The sequence below is a fragment of the Lissotriton helveticus genome, chromosome 10, assembly GCF_964261635.1.
Source record: "Lissotriton helveticus chromosome 10, aLisHel1.1, whole genome shotgun sequence".
In the NCBI taxonomy this organism is placed as follows: Eukaryota; Metazoa; Chordata; class Amphibia; order Caudata; family Salamandridae; genus Lissotriton; species Lissotriton helveticus.
The window spans coordinates 823,863,595-823,889,938 of NC_136071.1; the positions used below are offsets into that span (position 1 = coordinate 823,863,595).

General features: G+C 43.2%; 1 protein-coding gene across 1 annotated transcript in view; it reads right to left on the reverse strand.

Moving 5' to 3' along the window:
• MYO3A (myosin IIIA) overlaps nt 1-26,344 on the reverse strand; it is an 869,350-nt gene that overhangs the window by 679,289 nt on the left and 163,717 nt on the right. Inside the window, exon 7 of the mRNA XM_078662798.1 lies at nt 17,930-17,995. Within this exon, the coding sequence (XP_078518924.1) occupies nt 17,930-17,995 (66 nt within the window). The remainder of the gene's footprint in view (nt 1-17,929; nt 17,996-26,344) is intronic.

Consider the following 26,344-nt stretch of genomic DNA (forward strand, 5'->3'; position numbering starts at 1 on the left):
AACAATAAAGCAAAACATGCTCTGGGAACAAATAGTTCTGTTACAGAAAGAACTACCAAAGACTCACGTGATACACTCACTGAGTCATCAGCGTGATGGCGTTCACGTTGCAGGGAATTCATTGGCTGAGAAAGCCACAGGGGTAGCAACTGAATCGGCTTCCGTAGCTAGGGAAAAGCGTACAGTGAAATACATTGACGGTGAAACAATGCTGGCGGTGAAAACGTCATCAAAAGGCGACTGCTCAGCTTTACCGATCAGTTACCCACTCAAATATACATACATAATCGATGCGAACTCCGTTCCTTTTGCTCGAATCCCTGGAGTGGGGGATAGAGTGATTCCAAACACGGACAGGAGAGACTTGTTAATAGCAGACGCACATATGGGCGAGGGTCTCAGACACCTCAAACTAAAAGATTCTCTGGAAGAATTACAATCAGTATACTGGTGGCCAGGCATGAGCCTGCAGCATCACATTTTTGTAAAAAAATGCCCGGGCTGAACAGAAATCGCAGTGGCGAGAGGAACGGGGTAATACCATGGCGTTTCACTCAATAAGGGCTAAAACAATAATCAGTAAAACCGGTGTAAATAGTGCGTCCCATTAACAAACAAAGACTAGTTTACACTTATAATGTAGACCCCAGCACTCGGCTGACGTCGGGACTGTTATACAAAGATTTGCGAGTCTACATGGCATATACGCTAGGAGCATGCTACGTTTGACCAATGTTTTCACTTTAGCCCTCAAGCTTGTGGGGAAGCACGGCCAAATGAGCATAGCGAAGCGGGATTCTTCTCACTTCCTTCCTGAGGGATACGGGATGGTGTAAAGAAAAAACCAAGGCATAAAGCTGTCTATAACAGAAAGGATATTAGGTTCGGGAGCTGGGTGGGTCAAACATCTAATAAGTGTCCAACGTAGTCTAAACAACTTGCCAAGAAATTCTCTAAAGGGATTCAGTCCGTACGAATTGTTGTTTGGAACTAGGATGTTAGTCTTAGATCTTGACAGTCAGACTTCAGTGGTGAAAGAAAAAGGTTTTGATATCAAAGACCGTTTGGCTATTTTGCAGGACTTAAACGAAACAAGAAAAGACCTGAGCAACATAAAGTTGAAACAACAGCCAATAACCACTGAAGAACCACCACCTGTCCCAGCAAGACCTGTCTGGATTCCAAAAATCGGGGATCTAGCAGAGAAAAGATCGCGGTAAAGAAGGAATTTGGGCCTTCTTACAGAAAAGCAGTTCCTGTCTTGTCCATCAACGGGACAAGATCAGTTGTACTACCGCCGCTTGCTGGTAAAAAGGAGAACAGAGTTGTATCCATCGACCTGGTAAAACCACAATCATGTGGCCGATAACAAACAGTAGGCCAAGTGGACTCCCGATAAGTAGTAGAACACCGAGGTTTGCTACAAGTACAGAGGTGCTAACTAAAAGGCTAATCACATTCGAAACGCCTACAGAACAACAACAAGGACTATGCAACAATGCAATGGAACTCACACCTCTGAAAACCCAAATAAAAACGTTTAGTAGAGACACACCGACCTACAATGAAGTAACAAATGAATATGCTGAAGCTGCAAGAAACAGTAATCCTGAAGCAAATGGAACAATAGACAGAACGGCATCCGGCTACTTCATAAACTTCAACGATTCCTCTGAAGACCTCAGTGAATCGAAGACACAGCCATCAACAAAAACCCTTAAAGACAAAGCTAAGGAACTTTTGAAACAACTGAAAGAAACCTATCTGATTTCTCCATGGATTGAATTTTGGGTGTCCTTTGGTGTATTTATCCTCATAGTTTGGCTCATCATGGTACTATGCTTGGGACGCTTCATTGAGGGAAAATATGCAAAAATGGACACAGAAAGCTAGAAAATCAACTTGATCCTCAAACCACACACGTCTTCACACGTCGAGAAAAGAGAACTTTCTTCAGTCAACTTCACAGCCAATCCAATACCGGGTGGGGTAGCATGGGACAATACTGACTATGAAATTTATGGTCCGGTTGAAATCCTCAAATATCCACACCAAATCAAGATCTCGTTGAGTGACTTTGTAAAACCAAACTCATTTGCTGATGATTGGGACTTTGAAAGTATTAATGACATGATGTCTGACCTAGTGATGTCTGCTAAATTTACCAAACATGATTATTTGCAGGGTTCGTCTAATTATGATAGTATGTACTGCTACAACCACTATGGTAACCATTTTCTACATAAATCTGCACAACCTAGAAATGTTTTAAATTATAATCAATGGGAACATTGTGCAACCCCTCCAAAAGGAAGCTCAAGAACCGTTTATGACAAATATTCATATTTTTCAGGGTTCAATACAAGTAAAGCTGAAACATTTTATTTTAAATTGTCGAATAAGACAGGAACAAAAACCATGCTTACAAACACAAAATTGATATATTCTGACTCATTTTTTGAACAGATGAATACATTTGGTTTTGATTATTGGGACAAAAATGTGGAAGTTAAAAGTGTTTGGGGTACAAGAGAATGGCAAGTTCAGGGCATAGAATCATTGTTTAGAGCCTGCATGATCCCAGAACAAATTATATTCTTGAATGACACTATTCAACAAACTACCTGTCTTGGAATAGCCAAAATCAAAGACTTAAATAAACCGTCTATTCCAAAACCAACAATGAACAGCAATAACTCTGCAGATGAAGAGATCGACGTAAACTATGTATTAAACCAAAACAGAACAAATCCTGATTGGAAGCAATGGTTAATCTGGCCCACAGATACTAATAACTGTCAAGACAGATTCCTGAACAAAACACAGGGGTTCACATTGACCAGGTCAGACCCTAGATATTCCCAAAGACAACACCCAGGGATAATCACCACCTACAGTGTGGGAAAACTCTGCCTTCAATGGCTACAAACTTCCACACTGACAGAAATTAAGCAACACCTAACTTTACTTACTGATGGTGCTGACTTGCGTGATTTCATTATGGGACCGCGCAAACAGCGTCAAAAACGCTTCATAGCAGCCTCTATATATGCAGCTTACAACGAGGCCTGGAAGATAACTCAAATTGGGACAGCAGAAAGTATACGGGAAATTGACCGTATTAATTTGGAAAAATCGCTTTCTGTAGTGGACAATGGGTTAATGACTCTGTCCTCCAGAATTTTTTCATTGGACAGTATTGTGTCTTCAGCAATCGACATAATATCGCAAGACTTACTGTTGTTACAACACGGTCAGTCTCAATTGCGTTCTATTGTACAGCTTGGCTGGACGTTACAAAACCTGCGTTCAGGCTATGTGCCTTGGCGTTTAATCAACACAACGTCACTATTCAATATCTTTAACCTTACTGATAAACAAATCAGTATGGCACAAAAGGGTGCTGATTATACAATCCTGAGCATTGAGAAACTCGAGAGATTACCATTGACAATGTCAGAACGACCTGTCATTGAATGGATAATACATGGGATAATTAATATTCCGATATCTACTTTCAGGTTTCAATACTGCCAAAAATATATACAGGCTGGCATGTACGAAAAATTGGGAAAAGGGTACATTAAGACAACATGGAACTTGCCCTATTCACATGCATGTGTCAGTAATAAAGGACAGAAAGTGTTTCTTAGTGGCAATAATTGTGCAATGTCACTAAGCGGTACACTTCTGTGTAATGGAATTAGTTTGCATGGAGCCTGTGAAGGGAACTCAAATAACCTTTCATGTCACCAGCTAGGCACACCTGCAACACAGATAGAACCATTCTTTAAAAGACTCTATAACGGGAGTTACATCCTAATTGTGGATCGCAGATGTTGTAGTCTACTGCCCGGGGTTCCTTATCTCGTAAGTACGACTGCGAAGGTCATGTGCTGTGGACGCTTATTGTTCCCCAGCTCCTTTCCAGACAGGGAGGCAAGGACATGGCCTAACTTGAAAATTACTTCTATTCGAGTTGATACTTTAAGCAGAATGAAAACAGTGCTTCTTCAGACGCCGACCAGGCTCACGTCATCAAAAGAAACGTATGATCTCCTAGTCGCAAGGACGACTGCAGAGATTCACTCATTGCTATCAACTAATTCCCCCATACATTTCGCAGAAATCCTGAATGAAATCTTAAATATTTCTGATACCAGTGGAGTCTCAAATGTATTTAAGACATTGTTTTCAGGAGCATTAACACCATTCAAAGCCATACTGGGTATTTTTCCAGACTTCGTCCATTCGATTTTTGGCGGAGTTCCCCTCATTTTGGGACTAATTGCAGGAATCCTATTCTTAGTCCTTATATTTCGTTATGGCAAACCATGTCACAGACAAAACACCTGCGACAAGGGAAGAAACAATCCGAGCCATTGGATACCGGGACCGGATATCAAAAATCCTGGGACTAACCCGGCTTAGAGACCTGAACATGACTTGGTTTCTTTCATTTCGGCCGATATGGCAAAGATGCGTTTTACCTGTACTAAGGTGCATGCTGTGCGGAGAAGAATGCGTGTTGGACACCTGTCTGACGCTACAATCGGATGCGCCAATGGATGCAGAAACATGTTGGGTCCGGTAACGGCTCACACATTGTGCTGCCCTCAACGGCTGCCAATCCTGATGACGGCATTCGTGGAAACTTCACAACTACGATTAAGGGGTAGTGAAGTCCAAGATGAAAGCAGCATCGATCAGGTACGACCTTCTGTCAGCAATACTAATCAAAACGTCAATGGAGACAATCATGCACACGAATGCATGGTTACATCTTTTTCCGAGTTAGTGGAACTCTCACAGGAAGCTGTTGACAGCTTTTTCAGCAGTCTCAATGATATGATGTTCTCACCAGAGCAGAAATAATGACTCTTGAACAGGCTAGCACACGGCGTTCCCGACACCTTGAATTTGGCCTTCAACTTTAATAATAAAGTAGCAAGAACAATTTTTTCCTCCAGTTCACGGACAGCAATTTTTTCAGCAGCCCCAAAATGTTTTTATAATTTTTTCGGGACACTTATCTTCTGCTTAAAGTAAGAACTATTCTTAAAGAACTAATTTCTATTTTTAGAAACTTCATAGACATTAGCTGCCCGCTGGTATGTTCATAAATATTTTTGAACTGTGATGAAGTGGTCTCAAACTTTTTCTTCTGTATTAAGAGCCATTTCATGTGTAATTCTCATATTCAATTACTAATAATGTATACATATGCGTGATTAATTTAGCATTATTCTACTGCTTGAATGCATATAGTACATGTGACTATTTTTTTCCCGTATATTACATAATATCGAAATGCATTATGTGTATTTTGGGGTGGTAAGGTATACACGATACTCTACAGTATGTTTTACTATGCCTAGATTCGTAAATATGGCAATAGTTAGCGTGGAGTGGGTGTGATGTATTCCTATAGGTTCTGTATCGATCCCCCTATTCCTGACCCTGTTCTGGTTAACAAGTTAACTAGCAGCCATCCCATGATGCAGAAACCGTTATCTGATTAAGCCACACCACGGCACAGGAACGCGTTATCTGATTAGGTCATAACGCTTGCCATCTAATTAGACAAGCAATATTCCTCCAGCCCCTGATAAGGCATACGGAGTTCTCAAAACAAATCAAACCTATGACAACCTGGGAAAAACCCTGCGGCCATTGTTTTGATTTCACCGAGAACTTCAGCAAAAGAATGTGCTAACGACCAGTTCGTATGACATCCTTATTGACGTATCTATGTCCATCCTTACGTCAATCTCGGCACCTTACAGGTATAAATATTACCGATATTGCCTTAAGCAAACACACGCGGTGGTGACGAGATCGGAGCAGCGAGACTTGCCGAAGCCCAGCAGAGAGCGAAGCCCACTGGCGCTGCCCCGCCTTCCTGATGCGCTGAGAACGAGACGCTGCCTTTCTCCTGCCGAGAAATCCAGCTCCGGCGCTTCCGAGCAGCCCTTGCAGGCAGCCTGGAATATCGAGACCAAAGATGAGAGATACCATCCCTCAATCATCCTAGATTCAAGGTACGGAACTGAATAACCCCTTGCAGAGAATTCTTGAATCAGTCACTTGGCAAAACAAACTTAACTTAAACTGCTACTTTCTATCCCCGCCCACGTATTAGGCTTAGGTCAGGTACACTGGGGTAGGCGTAGTTAGAAGCACCAGTTGAGTACGATTAGTCAAATGTTTATATGTATGTATCTATTTTATCCATTTTAAACCACCATATGGCTTAGAAACCATATAAATGTTTTTACAGTATTATTTTATACTTCTGCTTTTATTGTATGCACTTTACTTAACCATAAGTATTGCAATAATATCGATTCATTTCTCTTGTACGAGAAAAGAGACTGATCAATAAATACCATCTTTTATTGAACACGCCCGTCTCTTCCTTTTCTCTACAAACTGGTGAAACTAAGAATGCACGTACTGACTGAGTAAAATAAGTTGTCTTTTGTTTTCACACGACTCTAGAGATACACTCTTGATTAGGGGAGAGCAAAGTTGTCATGTTCTATGGTTGTCAGAAACTAAATCCCTTCTTGTCTATCCAGGGAGGTTCAACTCCTCCTTGCCTATTCGAGAAAGTTTCTAGTGAACTCTGAGCTAGCTGGCAAACCCAAAACTTTAAGTCTAATATCGACAATAGAAGACCTAGTTAACGTCTGGTCTAGGCCTATACTATTTAAGGTATTATTCCAATGCGCAGAGCCTATTGGGATAATAGGAACTACACTACAGGCTGGCGGAGTTGAAGAGTGTGCTAATCGACAAGCTGCTGACATGGAGGCCGGAGGTGCCCAGAGTAAGTCAGTCATGAATGTGAAAAGCAATCCAAGACACAAGGTCGGAGGTTGCATAGTGAATTCTCTACAGAAAAGGAAGTTGTGCTTCAGGTGTGGATTTTCGTTTCAACATGAAGGTAAATGACGCACCATCGGGAAAACTTGCAAAGGCTGTGGAAAAGAGAACCATTTTTTAATGATTCGCTAGGCAAAGGAAAAAGTAAGTGCGACAAAATGACTGCCCGAACATTCCAGAAGTGATGTTCGACTTGTGCCCATAAGGTCAAGCAACCACATCAACTGAGGCAAATCCACACCAAGCTAAGTCGATCAACATCTAAATCTTTATCAATGTCAAGTGAAAGTGAAGAAGATGGTTGGGCTATGTTAATGTCTACCTCAGAGAGAAGTGCTAATGTGGGACTGGCCGCATGTGAGGAAAAAAACACCTAAGTCATTCAAACGTTGTTTAAAAATCATCCTAAAGTTCAATGGGTGTTCAATAACTTTCATTATCGATAGTGGTGCATCAATAAATATTTTGCCTGAAGAGAATGCACGCTGCGCGGATGCGCTTGCCTGCGTGGTCGGTTACCTTCTTTCACCGATCTTGCCTGCACTGAGTTCAGAGTCGGGTTTACAGTTTTCTACTCTGCTGCTATTCTCCGGACTTAGTCCTATTTTATTTCTTACTCCCTGTCCCTCTTTTGCCTTTTTAAAACTCTGTGCCTGCGCTAGTATAAGCCATATATCCCACTTCAAGAGAAATATCTCATCAACCAGTCCACATCTCCTACCACATACTACATCTGCACTGTATGCTAGACTACATCTCCCACCATAGACCACATCCCGAACCATAGACAATATGTCACACCATATGATAGGCCACATTTTCCACGATATGATGGCCATAATCTCTCAACACAGATGACTACTTCCACCATTTATTAGGTTACGTCAGGCCACAAGTCCCTCCAGAGATTACATCTGCCAGCACAGAGTACATCCACACCAAGGACCACATCTGCTATGGACCCTATCTCCCCATATGTGAGGCCTCCCTGCTCTATCACATGTGACACTATTAAACTATTACCTAACCCACGTAATTTCTGTGAAAGAGTCATAACCGCTCTTATTCACTCACTTTGAATTTTAATATTGGCCTCTAAAGATCAGAACCATTAAAATAATTGTCTGGTATAGAGAGCTAATTTTATTAGTCAGTATCTTTATAATTTCACCACTTCACTTCACGATTTCTGATCACTACTGTTCTAACAAGGGTAATGCCTCCTGGTTGGAGGTCGCATAAACCACTAACCTCATGATTATGCGAACACGTGTGAGGGACAGCGGAGAATCAAGATATACCGCTAATACATCGAAATTTTCCAACACGTGTATGAGGGTTTTTTATTGGGACTAGTAAGAACCTTCCCGCATACCCCATGTTATGCAGGACAAGTGATCCTTTCTCTTTGATTAGAAGCACTATTAAACTATTAACCACATCTCCTTCCAAAACCTACTTCTGCATCATTTGATTGGCTGTATGTCCTACTTCAGCCTTTTGTTGGACCGAAGATAATATTTCCCACCACAGATCACATCCACTTCATATGATAAGTCACGTGTCCTACATTAGGCAACATGTTGGGCCAAAGACTCCCTCTAGAGACCTCATTTCACACCGAAGTTAATTCAATGTCATATGCCATGCACATTTTCCACCTTGGGCCACATCTCCCACCTAGGGTCATAGATCTCACTTTAAACCACATCTGCATTATAGAAAATATCTCCCATTACAGGACACGTTTGCAGAATAGACCACATCCCACACCTCAGACCACATCTACTAACAAAGAACACGTCTGCACATCTCCCTCACCATAGACTATATTGCCCACTGTACACACATCTACTGATCCAATGACCACATCACGCATCCCTGACCCCTGTCTGGGGAGTCCCAGAGTGAGTATGAACAATATATAGTTGGCGATGGGAGTCAGAAGGATGTCAGAGGACAGCCTGCATTCTGTTCTGGAGGTGGAGGCTAAATATGGTTGGTGTATGGTGAAGAGAAGCCTTAGGGAATGCCTCTGCCTTCCCAGACATAGCAGGGCGGGAGGTTATATACAATGGGACTGAACTGGTCAAAAAAAGGCAATTGCAGGATACAAAATAGGCAGGATCAAACACTTATCTGCCAAACCAAAGTGCAGTAGCCTGCTCATTGTCTGAGGAGGCTAGAGATAATCATGCAGACTCCTCCCTTTGTTAGTGAGGTTTTGTATCGCGCCTAATCACCTGCAGGTCTCTAAGCGCCCGGAAAGATGGTAACAGACAATAACTTAGCAAGGTGGAAGCTGAGGTCATAGCTGGATTATACAGAGCTCATGCTTTTGCTGAACAGAAATGTTTTTAGGCTCTTCCTGAATCGTAATAGGTTCCCCTCCCGGCGCAGCCCCTCCGGCAGCCTGTTCCATAGCTGGGGAACTAGCACTGAAAAGGCTCTCCCTCCCTTGGTCACCAGCCTATAGCGAGGACAGACCAGTAATTGGGAGTCTGAAGATCGGAGTGATCTCAAAGGGCAATAGAGTTGCAGACGATCTTTGATGTAAGCTGGGGCTTTGCCATAGATTGCCCTATGGGCCGTGCATAAGTTCTTAAATTCCACTCTTTCTTTAATAGGAAGCCAGTGCAAACTTTGTAGTAGGGGAGTGGCTTTAGATCTCCTCGGTAGCCTGAAGATCAACCGGGCAGCGTCATTCATTATGACCTGAAGTCTACTGGTCAGAGTTTTAGGTAAGCCAAGGTAAAGGGCGTTACCGTAATCAATTCTGGAGATGATGGTGGCCGTTACTATCGATCGCATCATGGATAGTGAGAGGACAGGAATTAACTTCCGTAGTTGCCGAATGATGTTTGTGCAATTTCCCACCACCGCAGAGATCTGAGGGGCCATTGACAGATCATCATCCAGCTTGATCCCCAGGCTCTTTACAAACGGGCTTGGTCTTGGAGCAGGGCCTAACTCTGTGGGCCAATAGAGATCACACCAAGGTGAGGCAGTGGATGGAATCACTAGTACCTCGGTCTTATCAGGGTTAATCTTTAACAGGTTATCCGTCATCCATTGCACTGTAAACCGCAAGATGTTCTGGGCTTGGAGTTGTGCGGCCATAGTGTCATCGACACTTATCAGCAATTGCGTGTCGTCCGGGTAGTTAAAGACTTTACAGCCCATGGTGGCCAAAGAAGAGATCAATGGTTGCAGGTAGAGATTAAATAGAAGCGGGGACAGGGCGGACCCCTGTGGCACCCCGCACTCTAAAATCCCTATCTCAGATGTTTCGTCCCCCAGTTGTATCTTTTGGGTCCTTCCTGTAAGGAATGATTGCAACCACTGAAAGGCCAGGCCCTTAATCCCAAAGTCCTTCAGTCTTTCCAAAAGCAAGGCATGGCTGACAGTATCGAATGCCGCTGATAAGTCCAGCAAAATCAGGGCGCTCGGTTTCTTACAGTCAGCCATGCCTCTTAGTTCATCCAACACCGAGAGCATTACCAACTCGGTGCCGTGATGAGCTCGGAAACCTGCCTGTCGCTCATGGAGTAGATGATGAGTTTCCAAATAGAGGGACAGGGACTTTAATACATGCTGCTCAAGAACTTTTGAGAGAAAAGGCAACTGGGAGATAGGTCTGTAGTTCTTTAACACCGCAGGATCTGACCCAGACTTTTTCAGTAGAGGTCTTACACGCGCCTCCTTGAGCTCAACCGGTAGGTACCCCGTATCTAATGATCTATTGAGGAGGGAGATGATACATTCCTCCAACAAGGGGCGGGCAACACGGAAGATCTCAGGTGGGCATGGATCGGCTGGGGAGCCAGATTTAATTTTACTCATCAGCTGTTCTAGAATTAGTACATCCATCTCTGGAAATACTTCAAGGGAGCAGTCGGTCCTGATCTCAGGTGCTGATGTTATGGCAGAACCCAATACCGCCCCGTTCTTTATCTCCTGGATGATGATCTTCACCTTCTCTAAAAAGTAAGCCTGAAAGGTGTTACAGTCAATAGGGGCCTTAGAGTTTTCTGTTTTTTTGCTCAACTCTGCCAGTATTTTAAAGGTCTCTTTCTGAATATTTGCTGCCTTACTTAGACGGGACTCAAAATGGTCTGCTTTAGCTTGGGTCATAAGGTTTTTATATTGTTGAAGGGAGGCTTTATAGAGTTTCCTGTCAGTGTCCTGCTTGGTTTTCCTCCATGCTCTTTCCAGAGCTCTAAGCTTTCTTTTTGTTTCCCTTAACGCAGGCGTAAACCAGGGAGCCCCTTTACCGGAACGCTTTATTTGCTGCGTTCTCACCGGCGCTATTTGATCAATGGCCCGGGTCATGCTCCTGGTTAGATCAGAGTATTCACGGTCCAGGCTGCGTCCCAGATCAGCGACCTGGGATGTTACCGGGAGCACCTTAGTCAGGGATGCTAGGTCGACCTCGGCCCATTTCCGGATTTTCCTGATACCAAGCGGGCCGCTGGTAATACAGCTTTTAATGCGGACCTCACAGGATATCAAGTGGTGATCAGACCAGATGCAAGGGGCTACGTCTTTAAGGGTTAGACTAGCATCTGTGGTCCACACAAGGTCAAGAATGTGGCCTTTTTCGTGTGTGGGGACATCCACAATTTGTATAAAACCCACCGCAGACATTAAGGTATCCAGCTGGCGCGTGGGCAGGTCCCAGTTGGGTTTATCCCAATGTAAATTGAAGTCTCCAGTTACGAGAATTTTCATATATCTGGAACATAAGTCAGATATAATAGGGCAGAATAGATCATAAAAGAGTGGAGTTGAATTGGGTGGTCGGTAAAGTGACAAGATCACCCAGCACACATTGTGCACAGTGACCTTTATCCCAAGCAAATCAGTCAGGTCAATTGTCTCTGATAGCAGCTTCTCAACTAATAGGGTCTTCTTATAAAAAATAGCTACCCCTCCTCCCCGTAAGCCACCTGGGCGGTTGTGCCACATTACATCATATCCGCTTGGGAGAGCAGCAATGATATCTGGCATCGAGTTGTCACCCGTCCAGGTCTCCGAAAGAGTCAGGACATCGATGTCATTGTCCTGAAGCATACTGTAGACCTCCAAATGATGGCGATGAAGCGAACGAGTGTTCAGGCTGACTATCTTTAATGTAGGGTACTGAGCTGGCGGGGGCATGGCCTTATCGGGATGCAGTATTGCGCATTTTTTAAGCGTCAATAGGACTGCCTGATCTACAAGTGGCTCACCTTTATTCAGGGCGTATAGCTCCTCCATGGAGTAAATACGCCGCTGGCCAGTAGTCCCGGCCCCTGCGCCCGTTCGTGCACGGACGGGCGCAGACGGGCTGGACTCTGGCGTGACTCCGGCGATGCTCCGGCGAGCCCGCCGCGCGTAACCGCTGCGCGTCAGCATGGCTGCTTTAAATGCCGGTCTGGCGTCCTTGTGACGACTAGACCGCTCCAATCCCCAGCCCCCACCCAAGATGTCCGCCGCTCTGATGGCACAGTGCAGCCCCAAAAGAAAAAGGGATCCGCTCCAAACGCGGTGCTGTATGCTATTATGTGCAGGTATGCGGCAGTTTAACTCAACATTTTAGCAATTACATCCAAAATAAAGTGCACGAACAATTTTACAGTGAGCAGGTAAAAACGAAGGAAATGTTTTTTTTAAAAAGCTATAATGCTCCTAGTGAGCACGCTACGCTCCACAACCTAGCAGAGCCTCTCGATATTGCCAAATTGCCAAAGCACTTTCCATGTGTTCGGCCGCCTGATTTGCCTGCTTTAAATACCGGTCTAGCGTCCTTGTGACGACTAGACCGCTCCAATCCCCAGCCCCCACCCAAGATGTCCGCCGCTCTGATGGCACAGTGCAGCCCCAAAAGAAAAAGGGATCCGCTCCAAACGCGGTGCTGTATGCTATTATGTGCAGGTATGCGGCAGTTTAACTCAACATTTTAGCAATTACATCCAAAATAAAGTGCACGAACAATTTTACAGTGAGCAGGTAAAAACGAAGGAAATGTTTTTTTTAAAAAGCTATAATGCTCCTAGTGAGCACGCTACGCTCCACAACCTAGCAGAGCCTCTCGATATTGCCAAATTGCCAAAGCACTTTCCATGTGTTCGGCCGCCTGATTTGCCTGCTTTAAATACCGGTCTAGCGTCCTTGTGACGACTAGACCGCTCCAATCCCCAGCCCCCACCCAAGATGTCCGCCGCTCTGATGGCACAGTGCAGCCCCAAAAGAAAAAGGGATCCGCTCCAAACGCGGTGCTGTATGCTATTATGTGCAGGTATGCGGCAGTTTAACTCAACATTTTAGCAATTACATCCAAAATAAAGTGCACGAACAATTTTACAGTGAGCAGGTAAAAACGAAGGAAATGTTTTTTTTAAAAAGCTATAATGCTCCTAGTGAGCACGCTACGCTCCACAACCTAGCAGAGCCTCTCGATATTGCCAAATTGCCAAAGCACTTTCCATGTGTTCGGCCGCCTGATTTGCCTGCTTTAAATACCGGTCTAGCGTCCTTGTGACGACTAGACCGCTCCAATCCCCAGCCCCCACCCAAGATGTCCGCCGCTCTGATGGCACAGTGCAGCCCCAAAAGAAAAAGGGATCCGCTCCAAACGCGGTGCTGTATGCTATTATGTGCAGGTATGCGGCAGTTTAACTCAACATTTTAGCAATTACATCCAAAATAAAGTGCACAAACAATTTTACAGTGAGCAGGTAAAAACGAAGGAAATGTTTTTTTTAAAAAGCTATAATGCTCCTAGTGAGCACGCTACGCTCCACAACCTAGCAGAGCCTCTCGATATTGCCAAATTGCCAAAGCACTTTCCATGTGTTCGGCCGCCTGATTTGCCTGCTTTAAATACCGGTCTAGCGTCCTTGTGACGACTAGACCGCTCCAATCCCCAGCCCCCACCCAAGATGTCCGCCGCTCTGATGGCACAGTGCAGCCCCAAAAGAAAAAGGGATCCGCTCCAAACGCGGTGCTGTATGCTATTATGTGCAGGTATGCGGCAGTTTAACTCAACATTTTAGCAATTACATCCAAAATAAAGTGCACAAACAATTTTACAGTGAGCAGGTAAAAACGAAGGAAATGTTTTTTTTAAAAAGCTATAATGCTCCTAGTGAGCACGCTACGCTCCACAACCTAGCAGAGCCTCTCGATATTGCCAAATTGCCAAAGCACTTTCCATGTCTTTCCCCTCTAAACATCGAAAAGTACTGCCCAAGTGGATATTGGGAAGAGTCGGGCAGCAACATTATTTCCAACCCATCCAGTGAGTGGATTAAAGATACAGATGAGGGTAGTCCATTGCTCACACTAGTCCCCAGGCCAGTGTCACCCACGGCCTCCCACCTTGACTCTTGCTTTTACACACCTCTATGGGCCTGTGAGATGGTGGCTCCATCTTGGCCTATAGCCATGACAAACAGTAGCACTGTAGTATACAACTGACCAGCAATGTATATCAGCCCTATAACTTTTTACTTTAGGGTGAGTGAGACCTAACCCAGTCCAAACATGCACAGTTGGACCCTGACCACCCACCATCTTAAAACACAATCTTCAGTCTTCTTCATTATGAGCAACCAGTCCTCTTTCTTTGAGGTGCCTATGTACCCCACACTTCTCTCCTCCCATGTATGGGAGAAGTACCTCCACTTTTGCCCAAGCACACCAGCTGTCTCCGAAGGTATTGGACCTGGCCCTTTCTGCAGTGTTACCCTAAAATGTTTGCTTTTCTCCTCCCATTTTGGCTGAATTTGTTTTTGTTACTTTAGCACTCTAACCAGTGCTAAAGTGCATGCGCTCTCTGCTCTAAACATGGTAATATTGGTTTATCGACAATTGGCATATGTAGTTTACTTATAAGTCCCTAGTAAAGTGTACTATATGTGCCCGGGCCTGTAAATTAAATGCTACTAGTGGGCTGCAGCACTGAGTGTGGCACTCACTGAAGTGGCCCTGTAAATATGTCTCAGGTCTGCCGATGCAGAGCTTGTGTTTGCAGTTTTAAACTGCCATGTCCACTTGACAAGTTAACCCTCTTGCTAGGCCCTAACATTCATTTTGAATACATATAAGTCACCCCTAAGGTAGGCCCTTTCCAGCCCAAAGGGCAGGGTGCAGAGTATTTAAAAAGTTGGACATGTATGTTTAAGTTTTATATGTCCAAGCAGTGAAAAACTCCTAAATTCATTGTTCACTACTGCAAGGCCCATCTCTCCCATAGATTAAAATTGGGATTAATTTATTACATTTTATAAGGGTAATTCCCACTTGGGAAAAGATAGCCTTTTCAAGTTTGATGCCTCTGGACACACAATTTAAAATCAAAATTTATGGTAAAGCTGGCCTTTAATTTGCAAGCTCGAAAATGCCACTTTTAGAAAGTTGGTATTTTTTTTTACTTTAACCACTCTGTGCCCGCCGCCTCTCTCTGAATACACATCTGGGTTGGGTGAGAGCTAAGCCTTGTGCATTCCCTCTAGACAGCCACACACAATGAGAGCTTAGGTGTTGCTTGTTAGGCCTTAATGGGCCATTAACTGGCTTTGGGAGGGGCAGAGCTAAGCACAGCACAACTTACACCTGCATAGGCTGTGCCCTGTCTCCACACAATAGGCCTAACAACCCTGTATTGTCACTCCAGCAAGCTTGAAGCAAGAGCAGAGGAAGAAGAAGAAGAAGATTCCCTGCACTTCAAAGCAGCCACTGTCTAGAAGCTTCTCTCATCTTCCAGAACCAGGACACCAAAATATAAATACTGGTCCTCAGACTCCATCACTTCAGTACACTTCTGGACATGTGGATACTCTGCCAGGAAGACATTCTGCTGTGCTGTTACAAGAACTGCCACTATGCTGGACTGATACTCCGCTGGACTCCTGATTTGCTGTGCTGACCTGTTGCCTCCTGCCCTCTTGTCTGGGAGTGAGAAGGACTTGACCTGCATCTCCCCAACACAGAACCAAAGAGAATAAAGGGCTTGTTTGCTTGCCTTCTTTTCTGAATTCTCAGGGACCTCAAAGACTCCCAACCACTGAGCTACAACACCTGGACTCTGCCTTATGTGAGCCTTGCCCTGCCAAGTGGTGTTAATCCAGTCCTGGGCACTTGGAGGTGGGTATAAAGTGCTGCTCCTGTAGAACACCAACGCATCGCTTGGCTGCAAGTCACATCTTTGTTGTTGACGCAACAAGGATTAAGGTACTTTTGTTCAGCGGGCCTCACTGGGTCCTTTTATCTGACACGCGCTCCATCGCGGTCGGCCTGAGCTCTTGACTTTGTCCCAGTTCATACAAGACACTGTGTTCTCTCTTTTATCCATTTTAAATCAGTGCTTAATTTGAGCTGGTGGTTTCCAGTGCTCGGCACCAGCACTTAATTGTCAGCAGCAGCTCTAGAGAGAACCCACCACATGGTGGTGCTGGCTGGCAAATTTTGAAATGAACACAATAGTGTTTATTAATTCAATATACATTAAAATGAATAATACCTGCCACTCACACCATTATAGCTTGGAGGGCCTGGAACAATCTGAATTGTCGCACTTGTGGAGCGTGATGGTTAGTAGTTCTGTTGGTATTGTCATTGGCAATGTTGGCAGGGCCAATGGGTAGTGCAGGCCACAGTGGCCATGGCCTCCCGAGAAGGGCCCTTACATTCCGGTACTTTTTTCTTTTTTTTTTTTTTTTAAATTAAGCACGGATTTGAATCATGTTTCCCCACACTTTGTGTGTTACTGGGCCATATGGTAATGTTTAGGGGTGTAACACAGACCCTGCAGCCCCTGCGGTGCGGGGGCCCCCCTCAGTACAGCACTCGGGCTGCAGAGCTCCTGATTTAGCCCGGAGGGGGCTCCCACATGCCTTGCAGGGAGGCCCCCTCACCTTTCGTTATGCCAGTGGCAATGCTTCTGAAATCCTTTTCTTTTCGGTGGTATGCAAGCTGTTTATTACCAGCAGATACCATCCTCGCCAACAGTTCAGGTGCATTGTTTCTGTGGTCCATAAATTTGAAGGACTGAACTTCTTTTGTTTCCTTAAACAGATCATTGTAGAGCATAGAAAGTTCCAGAATGAGGTGGGCGGAGTCTGTTGAGCTGTTATAACGAGACCTTTGTGAAATCTCCAGCATTCAATGCTTCCCTAGTCACGTTTGACCTTTGAAGCCTATGGGGCTGAACAATGTTGTCGCCTCTAGTGGTTTCGGTAATTTTCAGGTCTACAGTAAACACAACAGTTTCAGCTGTCTTGTCAGATTTCTTGAAATACATTCTTAATGACATCTAAATAAAGTAATATATAGAGAGACAATTGGTAAGCCCTCTTCTGCCATTCTTCAGTTTGAGTGTCATTCAAATGTTGGCTAGCCAATAGCACAACAACACAGAGTATGGGGCAATGAGTCAGACTCCTTCAGCCATTTGCATTGTTATCCATGTCAATCAAGTTTGCATCAGTGCCTAGTATTGTCACCTAAACACAAAGAGTCCTCATCATATCCTTTGAGTCACTCCCTCTCCCAACATGCGCATTCTGGCTTCGATATGCTAAGGGTTGTGTGAGCATTCGCATAGCACTGTGCAATTTTGAGCTGCAACTGTGGTCTGTAATAATGGTAAAAAAAATACTGCAATGTTTTGTGGTGTTTTGTGGTGTTTTGAATCATCTGTGCATGCCTGCGAAAAACCTTAGAAAACAACCCACTCAGTGTCGATGCTACTGTGGTGTTATGAAACGCAGACGTTCCGGGATGGTGGATCTTGCAATTCTCGAAGTCACTGGGAACAGCTTGACACATCTGTTAAGAGAGACCAGCCTTGCCTCACTGGGGAACTAACTCAACCTCGCCGAGGAAGAACTGTGGAAAGGAAGGGTTGCATCTGTAAATTTAAGTGCACTGTGTGGTGTGAGAAGACTTAGAATCCCAAAGTGCAAAGACTTTCCGGATCATATGAAGTGCATGATAACAGGGAAAACTTGACCAAGCATTTCTTCTTTCAAGCTCAGAAATGTGATTATTTACTTACTTGCTAATGAAGTCATTTAGTTCTGTTGACCAAAGCTCTGGCTGGCACAGGGTCGGAGGTGGATTTCTATACAGGTCGCAAAAAAACAAAAAGAAAGATCTGTCATACAATTGTAAAAATCAAACCGTACATAGAAGCAATGAGGGCTATACTTAATCTACGTCAGACCATTTCATGTGTATTCCTTACCAACCACCAGGAGATCTTCAGTAACATTTTTGAGCACTCAGCTACACAAATGTTCTATGGCAGTAGGCCATTAACAAAAAGTATATTCATAGAGCTGGAATTACAGGTTAAGAGGACAAACTACGACTTGAGTCAGAACTAAAACCAGACAAGAAGACATGGACAAATTTTTAGAAAAGTGGTACCTGAATGTTTTCCAGAAGGGAGTTATGGAATACTGTGAAATAATTTTGCAGTCAGAATACCAGTGTTGGCACCAAACGTAGTGTCTGCAGTCCAATTGCAAAGTTTTGACACATTTTAAACTTTACATCTAAAGGAGATGCTTACAGCTGTGAGTTAGTAACAATGTATTTATTGTTAGAATGTATAGAAAGTTGTTATATATTCTGGGTGCATAACTTTGGAAGGTGTGTATCCTATTCCTTTCTTTTTTTCCCTTCCAGATTTTAGGAAGATGGTGACTCTGGGAGATATTTTATTTTTGCATCAGCCTGCATTGTAGAGTGGGGTTTTGTTGCTATTTCCTTATAGTTGATAAAGTAGGCTGCAAGGCACGTGGCTATAATTGGAGACAACGTTTCCTTCAGGAGAGGATGCTTTTGGTCATATTTCTGAAGGCTTTTGTTGAGCTAAAATTGCAGCATGCAGGACACACTACGATGGGGGGAAGGTGTGGGGGCATCAGTGGGTAAAGTATTGTTGCTCTTAATTTAGTGAGGGGCAGAAGGGGCAAGTTTTTATGCATTTTTTAAATGTAAGAAGGTTGGGCTTACTTCAACTGTCAATGGGCAGATACGCCACCCGAAGGTCCAGCACCAGAGAAAATGCTTCTGTCCAAAGAGGTTTTTAGGTAAGGTACTTATAGCTGTAGAATTACAGTTTATGTGTTCTCTTTCTCTGTAAGGAGCATGGTTAATTGTAATATTATCTCAATTTGATTCTTGCTGGCATATGAAGCCAGGATGGGTCAAATAGAATGTACATGATGTCAATTTTTCATTTGTCTGAAGTTGATTGGTTGAGTGGAAGATTGGCTTCAGCGTGGAGTGTGAATATTGAGGAATGCCTGCTAGAATACCCTTTATGAAATTGAGCCTAGATATGACCAGAGTTTGCACAGACTATTCAGGTGGTGTGCTGGGATTAAATACAGATTTAGTTGCATGGTTGACATATGGTATGAGAGTGTCGAGTCTAAGGTGAAACCGAGTAGTTTCACCTTGACTAGACTTATGGCAAGAAGCCTTCCGTTGCAAAAATATTCAAGAGAGAAGAATCAAATTTGTTTCCAAGTTTAGGTAAAATGAGCACCAATCTAAGGTAAAAAATATTTATCTCTTAGGATGATAAAAATATGGTACTATAATACATATACAATATATAGAGAAAAAAGAAAGACCCAACCTCTAAAATGTAAAAAGGCACCCAGTAAAACTAACATTTTAAATACACATTACTATAATTATCTTAGAGCTCTCTTACTGTTGCTCAATATAGAAAATAAAGAACTGTTTCAATATTAACCCATTGTATAGTGTTTGTCTATAGACATAGCTTCATGATCCAAAGCAAATCTTACTTTAATCTGCCTTTAATCACTTCTTTAAATGGTCCTGCAGCTGCTATTTCTTTTCAAACTTCCTTGATACCCAAGCACTGCAAGGCTTGTAGAACGCATTTGGACCAGATTGTTGCATGTCATAGCTGTATGTTCACCAAGAGCTTCACAAACACTGCTTTTAACGATGCTGGCCTCAGCATTTCCAATTCTGTGGCAGAACCACAAAACGCAGCTTTAGCTACCAATATCTATTTTATAAAACTAAGTCTTGGGGCTTTTTAGCTTGGCAATGAGACACCCAAAGACATAGTTCAGTGAAAACTCATCATTCATTTCTATGTTGCTAGATGGTAATGTGGAGAACCAGTTTTGCGTACTTGGACACCAAGACAGTTATAAGTTAATGATTGTAAAATGGTATAACTGCAGTACCCAAATGGCATGACCCAGATTTGTTTTCCTCCTCTCCCAAGTATCACTATTTCAGTTTTGTTGCTATTAAGTGTGAGAAGGTTGACTCCATTATTATAATCCAGTTCCTTTAAAGTCCTTAACCAACCACAAAAATGTCAAGCCATAATTACAATGTCATATGTATATTGGAGAAGTTGAATGTTATAGCAGACTCTTTTTTGAGGAAATGATCTGACTTTATAATGGGCCGAACCCCGATCGGCGCTATAGATGCCAAATAACAGGGGATCTAATATATACTCCTTCTTTAGGCTCTTGCTAGTTTAGATATGTTCTGATACTGAGGGGCCATTACATAGTTTTATTCGGACTCATATGTGAGTGTTTAATGATGGTGGAGTAGTGTGGCTCACTGGTTAGAGGCGGCAGGCCTGAGAGCAGAAGTCAGCCTGGGACCAGGGTTCAATTCCCGACGCGGCAGGGTCGTGGACCTTGGTCAGCGGACTCGATAATTCTCGCTTCGGTGCTTACTCTAATCAGGGGTTCCACTCGGCAACTCTGGGCATTAGCTTGCCTAATCTCCACAACGGCCCCACCAATTCCGGGGATGCCTGGCTCCACCTTGGGGACTCCCAGCAAGGGACCATCCCACAGGGAAAGCCAGGACGGGTTCCCCAGAGTTATACAGCGCCGGGACGCCCCGTTGCTGGGGCAGCAGTGCGCTTTACAAGTATACTACATTTACATTTACATTTACATCATGTATTAACACAGAAGTAATTCCCCAGTTGCATCCCTTTTTCCACAAGCAGTTCCTATTTACCACGTCAAAGACACCGCTATGGTTCAACATTCATTTTTCATGTTGAGGGTTAAACCATTTTCAGACACCCACTTTTGAAAGTTCAAGTTGGCAAACTAAGCTATACTCATGACAAAGATTGTGGCAGAAATTTGAAAATGTATAAATAGTATGGTAGCACACATTAGCTTTGGGGAAGAAATCTATACTTCTCCTATCTAATATCACTTAATGTGAAACCTCTTCTTTTGCCACATCGAACAGGCTATCGTTCCCGTAATTGGTTGTTAGAACGAAGAAAAGGAGCCACAGCCGATTTTGCTCAATGTACTTTGTGTGGTTTGGGTCACCAAAACTTTTTCCATGTACTTCATCTTTGCCCGATATTACATGATGTTCAGAAGCGCTTTTGGTTTCCTTTCATGGAATGTTTTAACCTAAACACGCATCACAACTTGGTATTTTTAATTTATCATCCTACAAATGAACAAGTATGTTTTTTCTATATTTACATTTTTTAAGAGTTTTTTGCCGATATTTTAAGGTTAATGTAATTTGTATCTTAGGTCGATTGACTTGGGACTGTACTATTATAATATTTTGATTGTTCGTCTATTGATAATGGAACTATTGTTGATCTCTGAGGCGATCTAATTAAATTTTCTTAATAAAGTTGAAATTTCAGACATCCAGGCACAGACCTTTTTGGAACATGAAGATCAAGAAAGGATAACCACCAAGTGTAGATGACTTTAGGTACACTGGCATGTCATCTGCAGATTGGTGAATGAAGAAGTTGAAAAGATCAAGGTCTGTCCTTAAGTCCTAAGTAAACACACAAAACTTTACAGTTCTTGATACATTGGTGCCACAGCTGGCAGAGAGGGCTCTGAAATGTTCCACAAATACATTGAACACTACATGTTAGCAGATTTCTATTTGTGGCACTCCACAGGTCATATTGTTGTCAGGATGCTACTTGTAGCGGCTCTGCTTCTGCTCAGAAGTCATCATCAATATAGTTGCAGCTGACCTGTAACTGTGTCTAACCCTATTAACAGATACACACCACTGCTTCTCTGAATTTTTTTTCCAGGTCAGTCAGTGAGTATTCCAAGCAGAAGAAACTATTGCAAATACGGAGTAAAAAATACAGTAAGTTGAGACATTTAAAATAATGGGCATCGGAGCAAGGGGAATCTAAAAACAAGCATTGGAAATGCAGTCGGTCTCCCATTTGTCAGAGCTATTGGCATTGTAAATGGCAATGTCTTTTACCTATGTGTTATGGAGTGTATTATGTGATGTGCAGTGGACTTTTGTGGGTTGTATTGGATTAGTTAATTGTAAGATTGCGTGGCATGGATTTGTGTGGTGTGGAATGGATTTGTGTAGTGGAAATAGGTGGCATGGTGTGCTGTGGAATTATGTGGATAGTAATTATGTGGCATTGAATGCACTGGGGTTAAGTGGATTGGATTGTGTGATAAGGAGTGTAGTTATGTGAGATGGTATTTTCTTTTGTGGAGTGATATGTGGGGGAGTTTAATTATGTGGTGTGCTGTTGAATTTTGTGGCACGATGTGGAATTGTGTAGTGCAGATAGGATGTATGGGGTGTGTTGTTTAATTGTATTGTTGAGTTATATTATGTGGTTTGGTGGCAAATTATGTGGTGTGGATTGGAAATGTGTGGAGTTGAATAGTGTGGTGTAGAACAGTGTGGATAGCTTTGCCTTTTGGCATTGCCAATGTGTTTAGCCATGTATTACGTAGAGGATGTCTGTGTGTGGATTGGAATAATTTGGATTGGATTGGATTGGAATTGTTTGTTTGTTGTGTAATAGTGTGGCATTGAACCGGGTGAGTAGCGTGCTATATAAATGCTTTGATTGATTGATTGATTGATTGATTGATAGTGGAGTTATCTGTAGTGGAATTATGTGGCATGTGGTGCAGTGGAATTATGTGGATAGTATTTATGTGGCATCAAGTGTACTAGAATTATGTGGATTTGATTGTGAGTTGTGGAGTGTAATTATGTGGAGTGGTATTGTGTGTCGTGGAGTGGCACGTAATGGTGGAATTATGTGGTGTTGAAGTTTGCAGCACAGTATGGAATTCTGTGTTGTGAATTGGATAAATGTGGTGTGTAGTGGCATTGAGTTGTGGAATTGTGTGGTTTGGTGTGGAATGGAATTTTGTGAAGTTGAATTGTGTGGCATGGAAATGTGTGGCATGGAAATGTGTGTCGTTGAGTGAAATTATGTCGAGTGGAATTATGTGGCAGGGTATGGAGTGTTTTTATGTGGATTGTTATGTGGCATAGAGTGGGTATATGTGGGGTGTATATATGTAGTAGTGAGTAAAGCTTGTGGACTGCTTGCCATTCGATTGGTCTGCAATTAGTAAGTGCACCACTAAAATGGAAGAGTCATGTTGCATCGTGGCGGCAACTCCCAACATAATCAACCCTGGACCACATCTAATTGTGAACTCCTTGTGCAACTGATAATTTAAAAAGATCTGATCCCACCATGGATGGATGATGGGGCAGGCTGTAAATAAAAGGATCTCATTGATAATCTGATTTCAACAATGCAGCCACTTTGAGGCTCGGACTGCCACAACACTCCACTACAATATCTAATTAGATATTTTAGCTACGGTCATCTGAAATTGAAATAGCGAATGGTACTCTGTAACTTGTAGAATTGAAATAAGGTGGATCAGATATCTGTCACATATGTCACAGAGCACTCACCCGCCAAACTCAAAATCAAGCCCTTTCTCTTCAATATGTGCACATTCTATTGCCAGTATTCAGGGGTGACTGAAGAAGACATGAACTTCAATTAGCAGTATTCAGAGGTAGCAGCTGTTACTCCTTGCTCTACTTTTGCTGGAACTACCCTAGCTGATCTTAGCATTGAGGAAAGCAGCAGGAAAGCAGCAGGAAAAGAGCTCTTAGAGTGTAGGTGCTGTATGTGAGTAGACCGCAGTCCATGCCCTTGACCTACACTTTTTGCACCAAACAGAAGGACATTCAGGGACTAATTGTGGGACAGAGTACAAAGCCTGTGATGTTATCAGAGGTCACGGAGCGTGTGATGTCACTGCTGTACCCATAGCATTTTGAGCAGTTTGCATGGAAGTAGCCTTATAATTAAAGTCTTTCGGTAAATCAAACAGATTTGGCAGGAAATAACAAATTCAATGACATTGTGAATGTACAGGGGACACTTCTTTCATAAAGTAAAAACCCTGAACTAAAGTTCCACTTTATTCTAGTTTGGAATGTGTTCTATTAAAATTCCTGTGAGCTCAGCGGATTAGTCTGAATCAGCGAAAAGCCCTTGGTTGGCGAATTGCCTATGTTACCACAATAATGTGGTATTTTAACTTTCAAAGATCTCAGTGCAAACATGAGCAGAGAACTTAAAAGTGAGGGGGCACACTTCCAACAGGAAGCACAACATTTCAATGCAAAGATTTTGCCATGTAGGTTTTTCACACAGTCTAAAAATCCGGCTGCAAAAACACTTGATAGGTAACTGAGCAGCACAGACGACTGTTAAGAACGCAAAGGAGCTGAGGCGGTTCCTGTGGTGCAGCCTGTACGCACGCTTGAGCACAAGTCCTGCACTGGCGTAAAGGTGGCCATACAACCGGCAGTCGGAAAGAGGTTGCAGCTGTAAGTGAGGGGGGGGTGGTAGGTAGCATTGCCGTTCAATTTGCATAAGCTGTTGTGGCATATTGTGACATATTGTAGCTTCCACTTGGAACTCGCCTGTATAAGGTCCTGGCAGTGACCGTTTTGTCAGTTGCTGCCAGGACTTTGACCAGACAGAACATATGCAGTCATGGGCATTCTTCTGAGGCCCATCGACTTGGTGACACCCATCGCATTGGCACCTTCGCTGCTGTGTGCTCTCCGTTTCAAACATGTGGCTTGAGCTGGGCGCTGAACCCTCTGTAAGCTCACTTCTATGGCGCTATCAGCCGCGGCGAGCCACCGGGTTTTCTCTGTGCTAAATGTGCACCACGTCCCACATCTCCTTCATCCCTCACTCCAGCTGCTTCTCTCCCAAGCTTCGGGCCTAGCCTGCGCCACTTCTGCAGGGTCCTCGCATGCGCTGCAGGTCTCAAATGCTCCTCCTTATAAAAAATACATTTTGTAAAGAACAAGTCGTTGGCACACATGTGCATGTTGTGCCAGTACAGCATTTCCACTGGGTATGGGCTCACAACAGTAAGGCCAAGCCACTGACCAAATAGAAAACTGAACAATTGCCAATACTGTTCTCCTTAATTCTTCCTATTTGACCAAAACACATTAGACATAAACATAATGTGGGTACAAGACTATTAGTTAAGTCTGAATCAATCACTTTTTATTCTTATTTTGAATAGATTTGTTAGTTAATTTTCACCAATTTTGCATTTTTATATTCCTACAATCACCATACAAAGACAATTTTCACCATAAAAAAACTTTCACTATATATATACACAACATCACTCAAATCTCACAGTCATTCTACACAAGCTCCTGTGGCAATACTCCAGGGGAGTGACCTTCTCAAGAAAGGTGGGCCATACACCCACCATTAGCAGACTATCGGCCAGATTTATCAAGCCGAAAATGGCTCGCAAAGGGCCGGATTCTGAGAATCTAGCCCTTTGCGAGCGCTATTTTTGCATTTGGGATTCATCATCCCAAATGCAAAAATCGCATTTGTAGAAATCGCAAATTTGCGATTAATTGCATTTAAGGAATATCAATTAGAGATTCCTTAAATGCAATTCATGAACCATTTAAAAATTGCGATTTTCGCAATCTGGGGCCGCTATTTACCGCGATGTCTGACTTCGTGGTAAATAGCAAAAACTCAGAAAAATTCACTTTTGTGCATTTTTCTAAGTTGTATGTTACACACACACATGTCCTTCGGACATGTGTGTGCGCAACACCAGTGTACAAGAGCATTTCAGGGGTGCTACAGGGTGTCCTTTGGACACACTGGCACCCTTGAAATCGCTTAATTATTTGCGAATCGCTAATTGCTAATCGCAAATAAGGAATGACTCCCCATTCATTCCTATGGGCCTTTAGGCCCATTGGAATGAATGGGAATGCCATTCCTTATTTGCGATTCACAATTAGCGAATCGCAAATAAGGAGGCAGTAGAAATCGCTATAATTATTGCGATTTCCACATGAATCCCGTTTTGCGAGTCTTTAATAGCGATTCCTTAATAATCGCTATTAAGGACTCGCAAAACTGGACTTTGATGAATCTGGGGGTATGATTTTAAAATAACACACAGAATAGCCAATCCTAAGTGTGGGAGGATTCTGACCCCACAAAGTACAAACAACAGAACGACTAACAGCGCAAGCGTTGTATAGGCTCGACCTAAAAAGCAAAGAAGTACCCAATCAA